General features: G+C 29.8%; 1 protein-coding gene across 1 annotated transcript in view; it reads right to left on the bottom strand.

Moving 5' to 3' along the window:
- LOC148945622 (bromodomain-containing protein 3-like) overlaps positions 1 to 21,725 on the bottom strand; it is a 193,430-nt gene that overhangs the window by 61,194 nt on the left and 110,511 nt on the right. Inside the window, exon 11 of the mRNA XM_089098755.1 lies at positions 21,456 to 21,629. Coding sequence (XP_088954881.1) covers positions 21,456 to 21,629 — 174 coding nt within the window. The remainder of the gene's footprint in view (positions 1 to 21,455; positions 21,630 to 21,725) is intronic.

Here is a 21,725-nt window from a genome sequence, read left to right on the forward strand (position 1 = left end):
GATATGAAAAAAATTAAAACAGACATTAAAGAAAAAGGAAAAAAAACAGCAGCCAAATACAAAATATGGGTAGCCTGTATCATGTAGTATGAAGATGGAGACTTGCAGGATGTTTTGCTTATTTTTTCGTAACAAAAATAATAAATATGAAAAAAATTAAAAGAGACATTAAATAAAAAGGAAAAAAAAACAGCAGCCAAATACAAAATATGGGTAGCCTGTATCATGTAGTATGAAGATGGAAACTTTCAGGATGTTTTGCTTATTTTTTCGTAAAAAAAATAATAAATATGAAAAAAATTAAAAGAGACATTAAAGAAAAAGGAAAAAAAAACAGCAGCCAAATACAAAATATGGGTAGCCTGTATCATGTAGTATGAAGATGGAGACTTGCAGGATGTTTTGCTTATTTTTTTGTAAAAAAAATAATAAATATGAAAAAAATTAAAAGAGACATTAAAGAAAAAGGAAAAAAAACAGCAGCAGAATACAAAATATGGGTAGCCTGTATCATGTAGTATGAAGATGGAGACTTGCAGGATGTTTTGCTTATTTTTTCGTAACAAAAATAAAAAATATGAAAAAAATTAAAAGAGACATTAAAGAAAAAATAAAAAAAAATTAAAAGAGACATTAAAGAAAAAGGAAAAAAACAGCAGCCAAATACAAAATATGGGTAGCCTGTATCATGTAGTATGAAGATGGAGACTTGCAGGATGTTTTGCTTATGTTTTTGGTAACAAAAATAATAAATATTAAAAAAATTAACAGACATAAAATAAAAACGAAAAAAAAAACAGCAGCCAAATACAAAATATGGGTAGCCTGTATCATGTAGTATGAAGATGGAGACTTGCAGGATTTTTTGCTTATTTTTTTGTTAAAAAAAATAATAAATATGAAAAAAATTAATAGACATTAAAGAAAAAGGAAAAAAAACAGCAGCCAAATACAAAATATGGGTAGCCAGTATCATGTAGTATGAAGATTGAGACTTGCAGGATGTTTTGCTTATTTTTTCGTAAAAAAAATAATAAATATGAAAAAAATTAAAAAAGACATTAAATAAAAAGGAAAAAAAGAAAGCAGCCAAATAAAAAATATGGGTAGCCTGTATCATGTAGTATTAATATGGAGACTTGCAGGATGTGTTGATTATTTTTTCGTACAAAAAAAAATAAAAATTAAAAAAATTAAAACAGAAAATAAATAAAAACTAAAAAAAAAACAGCAGCCAAATACAAAATATGGGTAGCCTGTATCATGTAGTATGAAGATGGAGACTTGCAGGATATTTTGCTTATGTTTTTGGTAACAAAAATAATAAATATGAAAAAAATTAAAAGAGACATTAAAGAAAAAGGAAAAAAAAACAGCAGCCAAATACAAAATATGGGTAGCCTGTATCATGTAGTATGAAGATGGAGACTTGCAGGATGTTTTGCTTATGTTTTCGTAACAAAAATAATAAATATGAAAAAAATTAAAAGAGACATTAAATAAAAAGGAAAAAAAACAGCAGCCAAATACAAAATATGGGTAGCCTGTATCATGTAGTATGAAGATGGAGACTTGCAGGATGTTTTGCTTATTTTTTCGTAAAAAAATAATAAATATGAAAAAAATTAAGAGACATTAAAGAAAAAGGAAAAAAAACAGCAGCCAAATACAAAATATGGGTAGCCTGTATCAGGTAGAATGAAGATGGAGACTTGCAGGATGTTTTGCTTATTTTTTCGTAACAAAAATAATAAATATCAAAAAAATTAAAAGAGACATTAAAGAAAAAGAAAAAAAAACAGCAGCCAAATAAAAAATATGGGTAGACAGTATCATGTAGTATGAAGATGGAGAATTGAAGGATTTTTTGATTATGTTTTTGGTAAAAAAAATAATAAATATGAAAAAAATTAAGAGACATTAAAGAAAAAGGAAAAAAAACAGCAGCCAAATACAAAATATGGGTAGCCAGTATCATGTAGTATGAAGATGGAGACTTGCAGGATGTTTTGCTTATTTTTTCGTAACAAAAATAATATATATTAAAAAAAATTAAAATAGACATTAAAGAAAAATGAAAAAAAAAAATCAGCAAAATAAAAAATATGGGTAGCCTGTATCATGTTGTATGAATATGGAGACTTGAAGGATTTTTTTCTTATTTTTTCTTAAAAAAAATAATAAATATGAAAAAAATTAAAAGACACATTAAAGAAAAAGGAAAAAAAAAAAACAGAAGCCAAATACAAAATATGGGTAGCCTGTATCATTTAGTATGAAGATGGAAATTTGCAGTATGTTTTGCTTATTTTTTCGTAAAAAAAATAATAAATATGAAAAAAATTAAAAGAGACATTAAAGAAAAAGGAAAAAAAAAAGCAGCCAAATACAAAATATGGGTAGCCTGTATCATGTAAAATGAAGATGGAGACTTGCAGGATGTTTTGCTTATTTTTTCGTAAAAAAAATAATAAATATGAAAAAACTTAAAAGAGACATTAAAGAAAAAGAAAAAAAAAACAGCAGCCAAATACAAAATATGGGTAGCCTGTATCATGTAGAATGAAGATGGAGACTTGCAGGATGTTTTGCTTATTTTTTCGAAACAAAATTAATAAATATGAAAAAAATTAAAAGAGACATTAAAGAAAAAGAAAAAAAAACAGCAGCCAAATACAAAATATGTGTAGCCAGTATCATGTAGTATTAAGTTGGAGAATTGCATGTTGTTTTTCTTATTTTTTTGGTAAAAAAAATAATAAATATGAAAAAAATTAAAAGACACATTAAAGAAAAAGGAAAAAAAAACAGCAGCCAAATACAAAATATGGGTAGCCTGTATCATGTAGTATGAAGATGGAGACTTGCAGGATGTTTTGCTTATTTTTTCGTAACAAAAATAATAGATATGAAAAAAATTAAAAGAGACATTAAAGAAAAAGGAAAAAAAACAGCAGCCAAATACAAAATATGGGTAGCCTGTATCATGTAGAATGAAGATGGAGACTTGCAGGATGTTTTGCTTATTTTTTCGTAACAAAATTAATAAATATGAAAAAAATTAAGAGACATTAAAGAAAAAGAAAAAAAACACAGGCCAAATACAAAATATGGGTAGCCAGTATCATGTAGTATGAAGATGGAGACTTGCAGGATGTTTTGCTTATTTTTTCGTAACAAAAATAAGATATGAAAAAAATTAAAAGAGACATTAAAGAAAAAGTAAAAAAAACAGCAGCCAAATACAAAATCTGGGTAGCCTGTATCATGTAGTATGAAGATGGAGACTTGCAGGATTTTTTGCTTATTTTTTCGTAACAAAAATAATAGATATTAAAAAAAATAAAAGACACATTAAAGAAAAAGGAAAAAAAAAACAGCAGCCAAATACAAAATATGGGTAGCCTGTATCATGTAGTATGAAGATGGAAATTTGCAGGATTTTTTGCTTATTTTTTCGTAAAAAAAATAATATATATGAAAAAAATTAAAAGAGAAATTAAAGAAAAAGGAAAAAAAACAGCAGCCAAATACAAAATATGGGTAGCCTGTATCATTTAGAATGAAGATGGAGACTTGCAGGATGTTTTTCTTATTTTTTAGTAAAAAAATTAATAAATATTAAAAAAATTAAAAGAGACATTAAAGAAAAAGAAAAAAAAAAACAGCAGCCAAATACAAAATATGGGTAGCCAGTATCATTTAGTATTAAGATGGAGAATTGCAGATTTTTTTGATTATGTTTTTGGAAACAAAAAGAATAAATATGAAAAAAATTAAGAGACATTAAAGAAAAAGAAAAAAAAAACAGCAGCCAAATACAAAATATGGGTAGCCTGTATCATGTAGTATGAAGATGGAGACTTGCAGGATGTTTTGCTTATTTTTTCGTAACAAAAATAATAGATATGAAAAAAATTAAAAGAGACATTAAAGAAAAAGGAAAAAAAACAGCAGCCAAATACAAAATATGGGTAGCCTGTATCATGTAGTATGAAGATGGAGACTTGCAGGATGTTTTTCTGATTTTTTCGTAACAAAAATAATAAATATAAAAAAAATTAAAAGAGACATTAAAGAAAAAGGAAAAAAAAAAACAGCAGCCAAATACAAAATATGGGTAGCCTGTATCATGTAGTATGAAGATGGAAACTTGCAGGATGTTTTGCTTATTTTTTCGTAAAAAAAATAATAAATATGAAAAAAATTAAAAGAGACATAAAAGAAAAAGGAAAAAAAACAGCAGCCAAATACAAAATATGGGTAGCCTGTATCATGTAGAATGAAGATGGAGACTTGCAGGATCTTTTGCTTATTTTTTCGTAAAAAAATAATAAATATGAAAAAAATTAAGAGACATTAAAGAAAAAGGAAAAAAATACAGCAACCAAATACAAAATATGGGTAGCCTGTATCAGGTAGAATGAAGATGGAGACTTGCAGGATGTTTTGCATATTTTTTAGTAACAAAATTAATAAATATGTAAAAAATTAAAAGAGAAATTAAAGAAAAAGAAAAAAAAACAGCAGCCAAATACAAAATATGGGTAGCCAGTATCATGTAGTATGAAGATGGAGAATTGCAGGATGTTTTGCTTATGTTTTTGGTAAAAAAAATAATAAATATGAAAAAAATTAAGAGACAATAAAGAAAAACGAAAAAAAAAACAGCAGCCAAATACAAAATATGGGTAGCCAGTATCATGTAGTATGAATATGGAGACTTGCAGGATTTTTTTCTTATTTTTTCTTAAAAAAAATAATAGCTATGAAAAAAATTAAAAGATACATTAAAGAAAAAGGAAAAAAAAAAACAGAAGCCAAATACAAAATATGGGTAGCCTGTATCATGTAGTATGAAGATGGAGACTTGCAGGATGTTTTGCTGATTTTTTCGTAACAAAAATAATAAATATGAAAAAAATTAAGAGACATTAAAGAAAAAGGAAAAAAAAAACAGCAGCCAAATACAAAATATGGGTAGCCTGTATCATGTAGTATGAAGATGGAAACTTGCAGGATGTTTTGCTTATTTTTTCGTAAAAAAAATAATAAATTTTAAAAAAATTAAAAGAGACATTAAAGAAAAAGTAAAAAAAAACAGCAGCCAAATACAAAATATGGGTAGCCAGTATCATGTAGTATGAAGATGGAGAATTGCAGGATGTTTTGCTTATTTTTTCGAAACAAAAATAATAAATATGAAAAAACTTAAAAGAGACATTAAAGAAAAAGAAAAAAAAAACAGCAGCCAAATACAAAATATGGGTAGCCTGTATCATGTAGAATGAAGATGGAGACTTGCAGGATGTTTTGCTTATTTTTTCGAAACAAAAATAATAAATATCAAAAAAATTAAAAGACAAATTAAAGAAAAAAAAAAAAAAAGCAGCCAAATACAAAATATGGGTAGCCAGTATCATGTAGTATGAAGATGGAGAATTGCAGGATGTTTTGCTTATGTTTTTGGAAACAAAAAGAATAAATATGAAAAAAATTAAAAGACATTAAATAAAAAGAAAAAAAAAACAGCAGCCAAATACAAAATATGGGTAGCCTGTATCATGTAGTATGAAGATGGAGACTTGCAGGATGTTTTGCTTATATTTTCGTAACAAAAATAATAAATATGAAAAAAATTTAAACACACATTAAAGAAAAAGGAAAAAAAAAACAGAAGCCAAATACAAAATATGGGTAGCCTGTATCATGTAGTATGAAGATGGAAATTTGCAGGATGTTTTGCTTATTTTTTCGTAAAAAAAATAATAAATATGAAAAAAATTAAGAGACATTAAAGAAAAAGGAAAAAAATACAGCAGCCAAATACAAAATATGGGTAGCCTGTATCATGTAGAATGAAGATGGAGACTTGCAGGATGTTTTGCTTATTTTTTCGTAACAAAATTAATAAATATTAAAAAAATTAAAAGAGACATTAAAGAAAAACAAAAAAAAACAGCAGCCAAATACAAAATATGGGTAGCCAGTATCATGTAGTATGAAGATGGAGACTTGCAGGATGTTTTGCTTATTTTTTCTTAAAAAAAATAATATATATGAAAAAAATTAAAAGATACATTAAACAAAAAGAAAAAAAAACAGCAGCCAAATACAAAATATGGGTAGCCTGTATCATGTAGTATGAAGATGGAGACTTGCAGGATGTTTTGCTTATTTTTTCGTAACAAAAATAATAAATATGAAAAAAATTAAAAGATAAATTTAATAAAAAGGAAAAAAAAAACAGCAGCCAAATACAAAATATGGGTAGCCTGTATCATGTAGTATGAAGATGGAAACTTGCAGGATTTTTTTCTTATTTTTTCGTAAAAAAAATAATAAATATGAAAAAAATTAAAAGAGACATTAAAGAAAAAGGAAAAAAAAACAGCAGCCAAATACAAAATATGGGTAGCCTGTATCATGTAGAATGAAGATGGAGACTTGCAGGATGTTTTGCTTATTTTTTCGTAACAAAATTAATAAATATGAAAAAAATTAAAAGAGACATTAAAGAAAAAAAAAAAAAAAAACAGCAGCCAAATACAAAATATGGGTAGCCAGTATCATGTAGTATGAAGATGGAGAATTGCAGGATGTTTTGCTTATGTTTTTGGTAAAAAAAATAATAAATATGAAAAAAATTAAGAGACATTAAAGAAAAAGGAAAAAAAAAACAGCAGCCAAATACAAAATATGGGTAGCCAGTATCATGTAGAATGAAGATGGAGACTTGCAGGACGTTTTGCTTATTTTTTCGTAACAAAAATAATAACTATGAAAAAAATTAAAAGAGACATTAAAGAAAAAGTAAAAAAAACAGCAGCCAAATACAAAATATGGGTAGCCTGTATCATGTAGTATGAAGATGGAGACTTGCAGGATTTTTTGCTTATTTTTTCGTAACAAAAATAATAAATATGAAAAAAATTAAAAGAGACATTAAAGAAAAAGGAAAAAAAAAAAACAGCAGCCAAATACAAAATATGGGTAGCCTGTATCATGTAGTATGAAGATGGAAACTTGCAGGATGTTTTGCTTATTTTTTCGTAAAAAAAATAATAAATATGAAAAAAATTAAAAGAGACATTAAAGAAAAAGGAAAAAAACAGCAGCCAAATACAAAATATGGGTAGCCTGTACCATGTAGAATGAAGATGGAGACTTGCAGGATGTTTTGCTTATTTTTTCGTAACAAAATTAATAAATATGAAAAAAATTAAAAGAGACATTAAAGAAAAAAAAAAAAACAGCAGCCAAATACAAAATATGGGTAGCAAGTATCATGTAGTATGAAGATGGAGAATTGCAGGATGTTTTGCTTATGTTTTTGGAAACAAAAATAATAAATATTAAAAAAATTAAGAGACATTAAAGAAAAAGGAAAAAAAAAAACAGCAGCCAAATACAAAATATGGGTAGCCTGTATCATGTAGTATGAAGATGGAGACTTGCAGGACGTTTTGCTTATTTTTTCGTAACAAAAATAATAAATATTAAAAAAATTAAGAGACATTAAAGAAAAAGGAAAAAAAACACAGCAGCCAAATAAAAAATATGGGTAGCCTGTATCATGTAAAATGAAGATGGAGACTTGCAGGATGTTTTGCTTATTTTTTCGTAACAAAATTAATAAATATGAAAAAAATTAAAAGAGACATTAAAGAAAAAGAAAAAAAAAGCAGCCAAATACAAAATATGGGTAGCCAGTATCATGTAGTATGAAGATGGAGAATTGCAGGATGTTTTGCTTATGTTTTTGGTAACAAAAATAATAAATATGAAAAAAATTAAAATAGACATTAAAGAAAAAGGGAAAAAAAAAAAACCAGCAGCCAAATACAAAATATGGGTAGCCTGTATCATGTAGTATGAAGATGGAGACTTGCAGGATGTTTTGCTTATTTTTTCGTAACAAAAATAATAGCTATGAAAAAAAATTAAAAGAGACATTAAAGAAAAAGGAAAAAAAACAGCAGCCAAATACAAAATATGGGTAGCCTGTATCATGTAGAATGAAGATGGAGACTTGCAGGATGTTTTGCTTATATTTTCGTAACAAAAATAATAAATATGAAAAAAATTAAAAGAGACATTAAAGAAAAAGGAAAAAAAAAACAGAAGCCAAATACAAAATATGGGTAGCCTGTATCATGTAGTATGAAGATGGAGACTTGCAGGATTTTTTGCTTATTTTTTAGTAAAAAAAATAATAAATATTAAAAAAATTAAAAGAGACATTAAAGAAAAAGGAAAAAAAAACAGAAGCCAAATACAAAATATGGGTAGCCTGTATCATGTAGTATGAAGATGGAGACTTGCAGGATGTTTTGCTTATTTTTTTGTAACAAAAATAATAGATATGAAAAAAATTAAAAGATAAATTAAATAAACAGCAAAAAAAACAGCAGGCAAATACACAATATGGGTAGCCTGTATCATGTTGTATGAAGATGGAGACTTGCAGGATGTTTTGCTTATTTTTTCGCAAAAAAATTAACAATTATGAAAAAATTTAAAAGAGACATTAAAGAAAAAATAAAAAAAAATTAAAAGAGACATTAAAGAAAAAGTAAAAAAACAGCAGCCAAATACAAAATATGGGTAGCCTGTATCATGTAGTATGAAGATGGAGACTTGCAGGATGTTTTGCTTATGTTTTTGGTAACAAAAATAATAAATATGAAAAAAATTAAGAGACATTAAAGAAAAAGGAAAAAAAAAACAGCAGCCAAATACAAAATATGGGTAGCCTGTATCATGTAGTATGAAGATGGAGACTTGCAGGATGTTTTGCTTATTTTTTTGGTAACAAAAATAATAAATATGAAAAAAATTAATATACATTAAAGAAAAAGGAAAAAAAACAGCAGCCAAATACAAAATATGGGTAGCCTGTATCATGTAGTATGAAGATGGAGACTTGCAGGATGTTTTGCTTATTTTTTCGTAACAAAAATAATAAATATTAAAAAAATTAAAAAAGAAATTAAACAAAAAGGAAAAAAAGACAGCAGCCAAATACAAAATATGGGTAGCCTGTATCATGTAGTATGAAGATGGAGACTTGCAGGATCTTTTGCTTATTTTTTCGTAACAAAAATAATAAATATGAAAAAAATTAAAAGAGACATTAAAGAAAAAGTAAAAAAAACAGCAGCCAAATACAAAATATGGGTAGCCTGTATCATGTAGTATGAAGATGGAGACTTGCAGGATATTTTGCTTATGTTTTTGGTAACAAAAATAATAAATATGAAAAAAATTAAAATAGACATTAAAGAAAAAGGAAAAAAAAAACAGCAGCCAAATACAAAATATGGGTAGCCTGTATCATGTAGTATGAAGATGGAGACTTGCAGTATGTTTTGCTTATGTTTTCGTAACAAAAATAATAAATATCAAAAAAATTATAACAGAAATTAAATAAAAAGTAAAAAAAACATCAGCCAAATAAAAAATATGGGTAGCATTTATCATGTATTATTAAGATGGAGAATTTCATGATTTTTTTATTATTTTTTCTTAAAAAAAATAATAGATATGAAAAAAATTAAAAAAGACATTAAAGAAAAAGGAAAAAAAAAACAGAACCCAAATACAAAAAATGGGTAGCCTGTATCATGTAGTATGAAGATGTAGACTTGCAGGATGTTTTGCTTATTTTTTCGTAACAAAAATAATAAATATAAAAAAAATTAAAAAAGACATTAAATAAAAAGTAAAAAAAACAGCAGCCAAATACAAAATATGGGTAGCCTGTATCATGTAGTATGAAGATGGAGACTTGCAGGATGTTTTGCTTATTTTTTCGCAACAAAAATAATAAATATGAAAAAATTTAAAAGAGACATTAAAGAAAAAGGAAAAAAAACAGCAGCCAAATACAAAATATGGATAGCCTGTATCATGTAGTATGAAGATGGAGACTTGCAGGATGTTTTGCTTATTTTTTCGTAACAAAAATAATAAATATGAAAAAAATTAAAAGAGACATTAAAGAAAAACGAAAAAAAACAGCAGCAAAATACAAAATTTGGTTAGCCTGTATCATTTAGTATTAATATGGAGACTTGAAGGATTTTTTGCTTATTTTTTCTTAACAAAAATAATAAATATTAAAAAAATTAAAAGATACATTAAAGAAAAAGGAAAAAAAAAAAACAGCAGCCAAATACAAAATATGGTAGCCTGTATCATGTAGTATGAAAATGAAGACTTGCCGGATGTTTTGCTTATTTTTTTCGTAACAAAAATAATAAATATGAAAAAAAATAAAAAGAGACATTAAAGAAAAAAGGAAAAAAAACAGCAGCCAAATACAAAATATGGCAGCCTGTATCATGTAGTATGAAAATGAAGACTTGCAGGATGTTTTGCTTATTTTTTTCGTACCAAAAATAATAAATATGAAAAAAATTAAAACATACATTAAAGAAAAAGGAAAAAAAAAACAGCAGCCAAATACAAAATATGGGTAGCCTGTATCATGTAGTATGAAGATGGAGACTTGCAGGATGTTTTGCTTATGTTTTCGTAACAAAAATAATAAATATGAAAAAAATTAAAAGAGACATTAAAGAAAGAGGAAAAAAAACAGCAGCCAAATACAAAATCTGGGTAGCCTGTATCATGTAGTATGAAGATGGAGACTTGCAGGATGTTTTGCTTATTTTTTCGTAACAAAAATAATAAATATGAAAAAAATTAAAAGAGACATTAAAGAAAAAGCAAAAAAAACAGCAGCCAAATACAAAATATGGGTAGCCTGTATCATGTAGTATGAAGATGGAGACTTGCAGGATTTTTTGCTTATTTTTTCGTAACAAAAATAAAAAATATGAAAAAAATTAAAAGATACATTAAAGAAAAATGAAAAAAAAACAGCAGCCAAATACAAAATATGGGTAGCCAGTATCATGTAGTATGAAGATGGAGACTTGCAGGATGTTTTGCTTATTTTTTCGAAACAAAAATAATAAATATGAAAAAATTTAAAAGAGACATTAAAGAAAAAGGAAAAAAAAAAGCAGCCAAAAACAAAATATGGGTAGCCTGTATCATGTAGTATGAAGATGGAGACTTGCAGGATATTTTGCTTATTTTTTCGTAACAAAAATAATAAATATGAAAAAAATTAAAAGAGACATTAAATAAAAAGGAAAAAAAACAGCAGGCAAATACAAAATATGGGTAGCCTGTATCATGTAGTATGAAGATGGAGACTTGCAGGATGTTTTGCTTATTTTTTCGTAACAAAAATAATAAATATGAAAAAAATTAATAGAGACATTAAAGAAAAAGGAAAAAAAAAACAGCAGCCAAATACAAAATATGGTAGCCTGTATCATTTAGTATGAAAATGAAGACTTGCAGGATGTTTTGCTTATTTTTTCCGTAACAAAAATAATAAATATGAAAAAAATTAAAAGAGACATTAAAGAAAAAGGAAAAAAAAAACACCAGCCAAATACAAAATATGGTAGCCTGTATCATGTAGTATGAAAATGAAGACTTGCAGGATGTTTTGATTATTTTTTCCGTAACAAAAATAATAAATATGAAAAAAATTAAAATAGACATTAAAGAAAAAGGAAAAAAAACAGCAGCCAAATACAAAATATGGGTAGCCTGTATCATGTAGTATGAAGATGGAGACTTGCAGGATGTTTTGCTTATTTTTTAGTAACAAAAATAATAAATATGAAAAAAATTAAAAGAGACATTAAAGAAAAAATAAAAAAAAATTAAAAGAGACATTAAAGAAAAAGGAAAAAAAAAACAGCAGCCAAATACAAAATATGGGTAGCCTGTATCATGTAGTATGAAGATGGAGAATTGCAGAATATTTTGCTTATGTTTTTGGTAAAAAAAATAATAAATATGAAAAAAATTAAGAGACATTAAAGAAAAAGGAAAAAAAAAACAGCAGCCAAATACAAAAGATGGGTAGACAGTATAAGTTAGTATGAAGATGGAGAATTGCATGATGTTTTTATTATGTTTTTGGTAAAAAAAAGAATAAATATTAAAAAAATTAAGATACATTAAATAAAACGGAAAAAAAACAGCAGCCAAATACAAAATATGGGTAGCCAGTATCATGTAGTATGAAGATGGAGACTTGCAGGATGTTTTGCTTATTTTTTCGTAACAAAAATAATAAATATGAAAAAAATTAAAAAAGACATTAAAGAAAAAGGAAAAAAAGACAGCAGCCAAATACAAAATATGGGTAGCCTGTATCATGTAGTATGAAGATGGAGACTTGCAGGATGTGTTGCTTATTTTTTCGTAAAAAAAAAAATAAATATGAAAAAAATTAAAAGAGACATTAAAGAAAAAGGAAAAAAAAAACAGCAGCCAAATACAAAATATGGGTAGCCAGTATCATGTAGTATGAAGATGGAGAATTGCAGGATATTTTGCTTTTTTTTTTGGTAAAAAAAATAATAGATATTAAAAAAATTAAAATATACATTAAAGAAAAAGGAAAAAAAAACAGCAGCCAAATACAAAATATGGGTAGCCTGTATCATGTAGTATTAAGATGGAAACTTGCAGGATGTTTTGCTGATGTTTTCGTAAAAAAAATAATAAATATGAAAAAAATTAAAAAAGACATTAAAGAAAAAGGAAAAAAACAGCAGGCAAATACAAAATCTGGATAGCCTGTATAATGTAGTATGAAGATGGAGACTTGCAGTATGTTTTTATTATGTTTTCTTTACAAAATTAATAGTTATTAAAAAAATTAAAAGAGAACTTAAAGACAACGGAAAAAAAAAATCAGACAAATAAAAAATAAGTGTAGACTGAATCATGTAGTATGAAGATGGAGACTTGCAGGATATTTTGCTTATGTTTTCGTAACAAAAATAATAAATATGAAAAAAATTAAAAGAGACATTAAAGAAAAAGGAAAAAAAACAGCAGCCAAATACAAAATATGGGTAGCCTGTATCATGTAGTATGAAGATGGAGACTTGCAGGATGTTTTGCTTATTTTTTCGCAACAAAAATAATAAATATGAAAAAATTTAAAAGAGACATTAAAGAAAAAGGAAAAAAAACAGCAGACAAATACAAAATTTGGGTAGACTTTATCATGTAGTATGAAGAGGGAGAAGTGCATGATGTTTTGATTATGTTTTTTAACAAAAAATAATAGATATGAAAAAAATTAAAAGACACATTAACGAAAAAGTAAAAAAAACATAAGCCAAATACAAAAAATGGTTAGACTGTATCATGTAGTATGAAGATGGAGACTTGCAGGATGTTTTGCTTATTTTTTCGTAACAAAAATAATAAATATGAAAAAAATTAAGAGACATTAAAGAAAAAGGAAAAAAAAAACAGCAGCCAAATACAAAATATGGTAGCCTGTATCATGTAGTATGAAAATGAAGACTTGCTGATACACATGTTTTGCTTATTTTTTTCGTAACAAAAATAATAAATATGAAAAAAAATAAAAAGAGACATTAAAGAAAAAGGAAAAAAAAAAAACAGCAGCCAAATACAAAATATGGTAGCCTTTATCATGTAGTATGAAAATGAAGACTTGCAGGATGTTTTGCTTATTTTTTCCGTAAAAAAAATAATAAATATCAAAAAAATTAAAAGACAAATTAAAGAAAAAGGAAAAAAAAAAAAGCAGCCAAATACAAAATATGGGTAGCCTGTATCATGTAGTATGAAGATGGAGACTTGCAGGATGTTTTGCTTATGTTTTCGTAACAAAAATAATAAAGATGAAAAAAATTAAAAGAGACATTAAAGAAAAAGGAAAAAAAACAGCAGGCAAATACAAAATATGGGTAGCCTGTATCATGTAGTATGAAGATGGAGACTTGCAGGATGTTTTGCTTATTTTTTCGTAACAAAAATAATAGATATGAAAAAAAATTAAAAGAGACATTAAAGAAAAAGGAAAAAAAAACAGCAGCCAAATACAAAATATGGGTAGCCTGTATCATGTAGTATGAAGATGGAGACTTGCAGGATGTTTTGCTTATTTTTTCGTAACAAAAATAATAAATATGAAAAAAATAAAAAGAGACATAAAAGAAAAAGGAAAAAAAACAGCAGCCAAATACAAAATATGGGTAGCCTGTATCATTTAGTATGAAGATGGAGACTTGCAGTATGTTTTGCTTATTTTTTAGTAACAAAAATAATAAATATTAAAAAATTTAAAAGAGACATTAAATAAAAAGGAAAAAAAACAGCAGCCAAATACAAAATATGGTTAGCCTGTATCATGTAGTATTAAGATGGATACTTTCAGGATTTTTTGCTTATTTTTTCGTAACAAAATTAATAGATATGAAAAAAATTAAAAAAGACATTAAAGAAAAAGGAAAAAAAAACAGAAGCCAAATAAAAAATATGGGTATCATGTTTAATGTATTATGAAGATGGAGACTTGCAGTATTTTTTGATTATTTTTTCTTAACAAAAATAATAGATATGAAAAAAATTAAAAGAGACATTAAAGAAAAAGGAAAAAAAAAACAGCAGCCAAATACAAAATATGGGTAGCCTGTATCATGTCGTATGAAAATGAAGACTTGCCGGATGTTTTGCTTATTTTTTTCTTAAAAAAAATAATAAATATTAAAAAAAATAAAAAAAGACATTAAATAAAAAGGAAAAAAAAAAAAACAGCAGCCAAATACAAAATATGGCAGCCTGTATCATGTAGTATGAAAATGAAGACTTGCAGGATGTTTTGATTATTTTTTCCGTAACAAAAATAATAAATATGAAAAAAATTAAAAGACACATTAAAGAAAAAGGAAAAAAAAAACAGCAGCCAAATACAAAATATGGTAGCCTGTATCATGTAGTATGAAAATGAAGACTTGCAGGATGTTTTGCTTATTTTTTCCGTAACAAAAATAATAAATATGAAAAAAATTAAAAGAGACATTAAAGAAAAAGGAAAAAAAAACAGCAGCCAAATACAAAATATGGTAGCCTGTATCATTTAGTATGAAAATGAAGACTTGCAGGTTTTTTTGATTTTTTTTTTCGTAACAAAAATAATAAATATGAAAAAAATTAAAAGAGACATTAAAGAAAAAGGAAAAAAAAAAAACAGCAGCCAAAAACAAAATATGGTAGCCTGTATCATGTAGTATGAAAATGAAGACTTGCCGGATGTTTTGATTATTTTTTTCTTAACAAAAATAATAAATATTAAAAAAATTAAAAGAGACATTAAATAAAAAGGAAAAAAAAAAAACAGCAGCCAAATACAAAATATGGTAGCCTGTATCATGTAGTATGAAAATGAAGACTTGCAGGATGTTTTGATTATTTTTTTCGTAAAAAAAATAATAAATATGAAAAAAAATAAAAAGACACATTAAATAAAAAGGAAAAAAAAAAAAAAACAGCAGCCAAATACAAAATATGGCAGCCTGTATCATGTATGATGAAGATAGAGACTTGCAGGATATTTTGCTTATTTTTTCGTAACAAAAATAATAAATATGAAAAAAATTAAGAGACATTAAAGAAAAAAAAAAAAAAAAAAAAAAAAAAAAAAAAAAGCAGCCAAATACAAAATATGGGTAGCCTGTTTCATTTAGTATGAAGATGGAGACTTGCAGGATGTTTTGCTTATTTTTTCGTAACAAAAATAATAAATATGAAAAAAATTAAAAGAGACATTAAAGAAAAAGGAAGAAAAAACAGCATCCAAATATAGCCTGTATCATATAATACGAAGATGGAGACTTGCGGGTTGTTTTGCTCATTTTTTCCGTAGTGGAGGCACAGCAACTAATAGGAGACAAGGTAGGAACAGCTTGGAAACAGCCCTAGGAGGGCAAAATCTGGGTGGAGAGTGTGCTTTCGGAAAAACGGGCTCCATGTTAGGGTTTGTCGCTGAATTGAAAAAAAAAAAAAAAAAAAAAAAAAAAAAAAAAAAAAAAACAGAGGGACTACAAACCGGTCCTGCACTCAAGCGTTTCTAACCTAGCTTTGTTTTTAGAATAAGAGACTATGGGATTTTACCTTCTTTGACAATTATTTGCAGGGCTCTTTTTTGGATAGATTCAATTTTATCTGACTTCCCAGGAAGAGCAAGGGTGCCAAACTTGACAAGCATATTTGAAATGAGGGCGGGCAAAAGAAACATAAATCTTTAAGAAACGTGAAGGGAGGATACCAAATTTATTTAGAAGTTTAAGAAAGGATATTTGCATTTGCTTATGGATGTTTTTAACATGGATACCCCGCTTTAAATAGGAAGAGATTGTGACGCCAAGTAATTTAAAGGACGCAGACATTTCAAAAGGGATAGGATTAAATAAAATGGAATTGGATGTTCATAGGGTCGCTCATTCAATTTCTATAGTAAGTTTCAAGAACCGTAATGTCAATAGCAAATTTCCATCTGTCAGGAGCTTCCTTAGCCAGGCTGTTAATCTTGATCGAGAAAAGGAGGGGGCCTAGGAGAGCACCTTGGGGTACTCCATTGTGAAAAGGGAGAGGGTTAGAATAATAATTAAAATATTTAACTACTTGTATGTAATCTATTTGATAGGAAGGAGGCAACCGATTTCACAAATGAAGAATTCATTGACAAGTTTTCATTGACAAGTTTTTCAGCTTTTCAATGAATTTCATCTAAATCATTGACAAGTTTTTCAAGTAATATATTGTAGTTAACAAAATCAAACGTTTTGTGGAGAACAATGGAAATTAACTTTTTGTCAAGTATTCATGAGTTTTTTTTTTCAACAGTGTTCACAATATGAAGAAGGTAATAGGAAATAAAAGTGGATTTGACAAAGCCGTACCCAGGATTTTTATTCGGAGGGGGTTTTACTCAATTTTTTTTTTTGGAGGGGGGATTTACGCAAAAACCCTCAAAAATACATACAAAATTTGTTTATGTCCTTTTCTGTTACGTTTTTACGAGTCAGACAAACATTTCGGGTGGGGGGGGGGGGGGTCAAACCCCCTACCCCCCCTGGATACGGCCTTGGGATTTGAGGTTTCAAGATTGCTCTGGTTGGTAAGATTTTGAATTTTTCCTTAAAGCAATTACAAGGAATTCTTCAGAGTTTTGAGAATATAGGAGTGTGAGAAATCGGGCAAACACCATCCAAACATGGCTTTCCTTCTTTGTTTTTTAAAGGAATTTTGAAACCCTGCTTCCATATTTGGGAAAATTGCCAAGAGCTTGTAAGCTCATTGAAAAAAAAAGGGTGTTGAAGGAAAATTACTGGAAGCGCTAACAAGGGAAAAAGGGATATCCAGAGGGCAGACACTTGTATTTTTATTAGGCTTATTATTCACTTGTATTAAGCTTATTTTTCACTGGTATTTACAAAATGAACGAGATATATGGGAAGCTGAATTGGATTTGAGGTTCCTGAATTGCCGCAGGAGGTTGGATTCGTAAGAGGTTGGATTCGTTCCTTAATCCAGTCTACAAAGAATTCTTCAAACAATTTCGAGTTGACCTAGTTAATTATATTGTGTATCTAGGTCCCACGTTCGGGGCGTTCAATTACTGAAACCCATCGGCTTCTTATGGCTCACTTCCACAAACGTACGTCGTAAAACTACAACCATTTTACTACAAATAGGTGGACATGTGATCGCAGAAGTCTATCACGACTTTATAACGCTATGGTGCTCCCTCATTTGCTGTACTTGAGCCCGTGCTGGCGAATTTTTACATAGACATAGACATATTTTATTAAACTTACTTTTTTTTAGCGCTAAAAGCACTAATACCGAGGGTTTTTACAAATACGACAAAGTTAAATAACATATACGACAACAAAAAATGAATAAAACCATATTACTTTTCTTAGAATTTGTCGACCATGTCTGTAAAAAGGGGACAAGGAAATGCTGGTAGCGAGTCGTATGGCACGTCACTGGGTTGAGCTTGTATTGTCTCCGGGTAAAGGACGTAATGGGGGCTAGCGGGGGCAGAATCGTCCTGTGTTTGCTGCTACGGAGTAGGGAATGGCCGAACTGGCAAATAGGCCTCTGACGGCGGTTAAAAAGTGGCTCGAGGCCAAGAACCATAAGCGCATTGTCATAAGTAGTGAAGGCCTGACCCTGCATAATCTTACAAGCCTGTATTTGGATAGCTTTAACATCTCGACCCATCCATGCACTTAATTAAGAAATCGGACCCCACACTGGGCGTGATGAGTCAGTGAGGTTTTGGATGTATACAATGAAAATAAGCCTTATGAACTTTTCCCTCACCCTAGATTGGTTCAGCGTAACCATTGTCAGTAGTACTGAATACCCTTTCCACACACGTTCACTTACAGGGTTGGTGAACTTGCAGTCAACGGACAAAATTACCCCCAGAATTTTTTCACTGCCAACTGTTTTAAACAAGGTAGGGGGCTCCTGAAAGTCCGATTTAAGAGGGTTAAAACGCAACACCTTGCACTTCTACTCATGGAGGGTAAGGCTAGCTCGCTCGGATTCATTCTGAAAAACCGTGGGTAGACTAGGATCAAAAAGGGAAATCGCTGATTGGCCTTCTAGTAGGTATTTGAGTAAGAATGACAGATCATCAAAGAATTTATATCTGTCCTTGAAAGTACACAGGATGAAGTTAATCACAGCGATGAAAATAATTCCGGCTAGTTTAGTGCCATGAGGGGCACCGCAAGTGATTGGAAGAAATGCAGAATTTGAATCGTCTTCGCTAAGAGCGAAAACGCACTGTTCACGCTGGGAAAGAAAATCAGCGAATAGACGCAGCAAGTCACTTTTGGCGCCCATTTAACTTAGACTATTGAGAGCGATAAGGTGTTTGATTAGATTGAAGGCTTTTCTCTAATCAGCGAGGGCCAAGTCTGCGAAGCTTTTCCCTTTCTCGAGCCACGGTAGAATGTCGTCACACAGACGCACTAAGTACACTGACGTGTTGGAGCCACTGAGGTATCAGTACTGGAAAGGGTCTATATTCGGTTCTATATCACTCATCAGCAGTCTTTCAACAAAGGTCTCAGTTACCTCGGCCATGCAGGGAGTCAGCGAGATAGGCCTTAAGTCATCGCATGATTTTGGCAGGGATTTCTTAGGGATCACTTTGATGTAGGGTTTTTTCCAGGGGTTGGGATATTTGCCGAATGTTATGCAAACGTTGGTGATACTAGCAAGAGGGGTAGCAAGGAAGGGCGCAAATTCACGAAGAAAACGCACTGGAATTTCCTCACGATATGAGGAGCTATGAGTTTTGAGCTTCAGTAGCTCTGTGCACACTTGAAGGGTCTCAACTGACGGCCGTGAAAGATCACAAGGTGCAATAGTGTCAAGGACTGCAGCTAGGTCCTCTTGTGAGAAACTTGGGTAAGTGCTGCAAATACCAGCAAAAAAAACCATTAACCTGAGCAGCTGTTACGTGAGTGTCGTCCTCTTTCAGGATTATTAAGTGAGGATTACGGGTTTTACCTGTTAACCTTTTCACTGACTCATTCCATTTTTTCTTTTACTGAATAGGGTAGGATCAACATGGATAGATGCGTAAGTTCTTCAGGCTGTGCGAAAAAGAACAACGACTTTGTTACGCAATCGAGCATCATGCGACTGGCCCCGCTTTTTAATAAGGGCTTTAATCTCAGGTGTGATCCACGGTCTGTCAGTATAAGATCTATAGACTGTTTTTGTTGGAATGTGTTCCTTGTATTTTTCGTACAAGACGGAGTTGAAAAGCTGAGTCTTCTTGTCAAGATTCCGCTCATTTATGATTTCTGAGAAATCATGCTGGCTGATCCAGCGTCCGGAAGAACAAATATTTGACTCAGTGGTGGGACTTACGACAAACTGTGTTTGTTTCGGTCTTTTTGTCGGAGCTTTTGCTTTCCAAAGAACAGTAAAGTGATCAGATTTTCCTAGTGCACTCAATCAGACCGGGTCGGTGTAAAACTCATCAGAATTAGCTAGAATCAGGTCTAACGGTCGACGGGCTATAGGGGTTGGATGTTTTATGACTTTCCTAAGTCTGAGGCTTTGAGCCAAGTACTGTTAGTTTGTTTGGTTAAAGTCGCCACAAACAACGATGGCCGGACAACTAAATTTGGTGCGGCAATAGTCTACTCCTTTCTGGAGGTACAAAATCAGTTTTTTACGATTTCTGGCGCTCTCAGGTAAGTAAACTGCCACGAAAATAATGCAAGAGAAATGGCAAGATAGTGACTAGGGCTTTGTGTAAATCCATAGAGACTCATGGTCTAAATCTTGTAGATTGTCCAAGAACCGATAGGGAATCTGGTTCCTGCAGAAAATAGCAACGCCTCCACCGTTGCGTTTTTTGACTCTTTCTTCTCTTGTTACAAATCTTGGGGCGAAGCCATCGCCTGAGCAATTTTGTTTAGTCACATTCCAGCATTCGGTAATTGCAGCAATAGCTAAGTTATTTTGCCACAGGACAGTTTCAAGTTTATCCATTTTGTTAGAGAGGGATCGGGTGTTACAGAGTAACACTTTGGGCATTACTCTCTTCAGACAAGGTGGTTGAGGTCTTAGTGCTGGTGGTAGGCAATATGTATAGTTGATAGGTGAACTAGCAGCTGCCGGAAGGAGTAAAGGTGGGAGCTCCGTGAGTCGAATCGAGACAATGTTCTGGTAGGTCAAAGGGCACCGGTTGTTTGTGCGCGAGTGTGATAGGCGTAATCTTCCAGCTACATATTATGGGTTTGTAAAGTTTTTGCTGCGGGTGCCCCTGTGGACGAGCAATCCGTACATGTCTAGGAGGTTTAATATAATTGACTCAGAGGATGCTATTGGAGCGCAAATCCGGCATTTTAATTTGTGTATTTGCGGCCACCCGTGGGCTGAGTTGCTACGGCAGTAATGGACTGTCAATTTTTGTCTTGTTGACTTTGTATGGCTTTTTATATTTTGTGTTACTTATTTTGAAGTGGTGTTTTCTTACGTTTTCTTGTTGTTTTGCTCCATCTGGCTTTGTTTTTGATGGGTTAGTAAACTATATATATACATACATATACATATATATATATATATATATATATATATATATATATATATATATATATATATATATATATATATATATATATATATATATATATATATATATATATATATATATATATATATATATATATATATATATAGGAGAAGGGAGAATAGGGTGAACACCTTAAAAACCCCGCTTTCCACCTTTCTTTTTTAAGGAGGTTATGACAAGGGTATTGAAAGGAAATCACTAAATTCACTCATAAGGAGAAAAGGGATATCCAGAGGGCGGACATTTGTTTTTCTTCGCCTCCCAATTCTTCTGTCGATCTCCGAAGGAGAATGAATTGTATTATTTTCTGCTGCACCTTCCTCTAAACAGTGTGAAAGATAACTGTGTTTTACATTCTGCCACGATTTTGTTTATTTTTGCAAGAAACTCAGGACATGCTAGAATATACAAGAGAACTTACTGTATGGTTTTCTGCTGGGCTTTTTCCTTAAGCATTGTGCCACATAATTTTCTAATTCTCTAAGAGTTGATGGCTTTAAAGTCTCAAAGTCGATTTCAATCTCATCCGGATTTGAATCACGCAATGAAGGTTCACGGGACTGAATAATATGAACCACTCTCCCAAGTTTGTCTCCTGAAGAAAAGAAGGAAAAGAAAACGTAGAGAAAAGAGACATGCCCATTTTGTCGAGTCTTAGTTGCACGTCTAATAGCAGTCGTGATAATAGCCA

Source organism: Artemia sp. Qi Xiang Cuo, chromosome 13, assembly GCF_049724085.1.
Source record: "Artemia sp. Qi Xiang Cuo chromosome 13, ASM4972408v1, whole genome shotgun sequence".
Lineage (NCBI taxonomy): Eukaryota > Metazoa > Arthropoda > Branchiopoda > Anostraca > Artemiidae > Artemia > Artemia sp. Qi Xiang Cuo.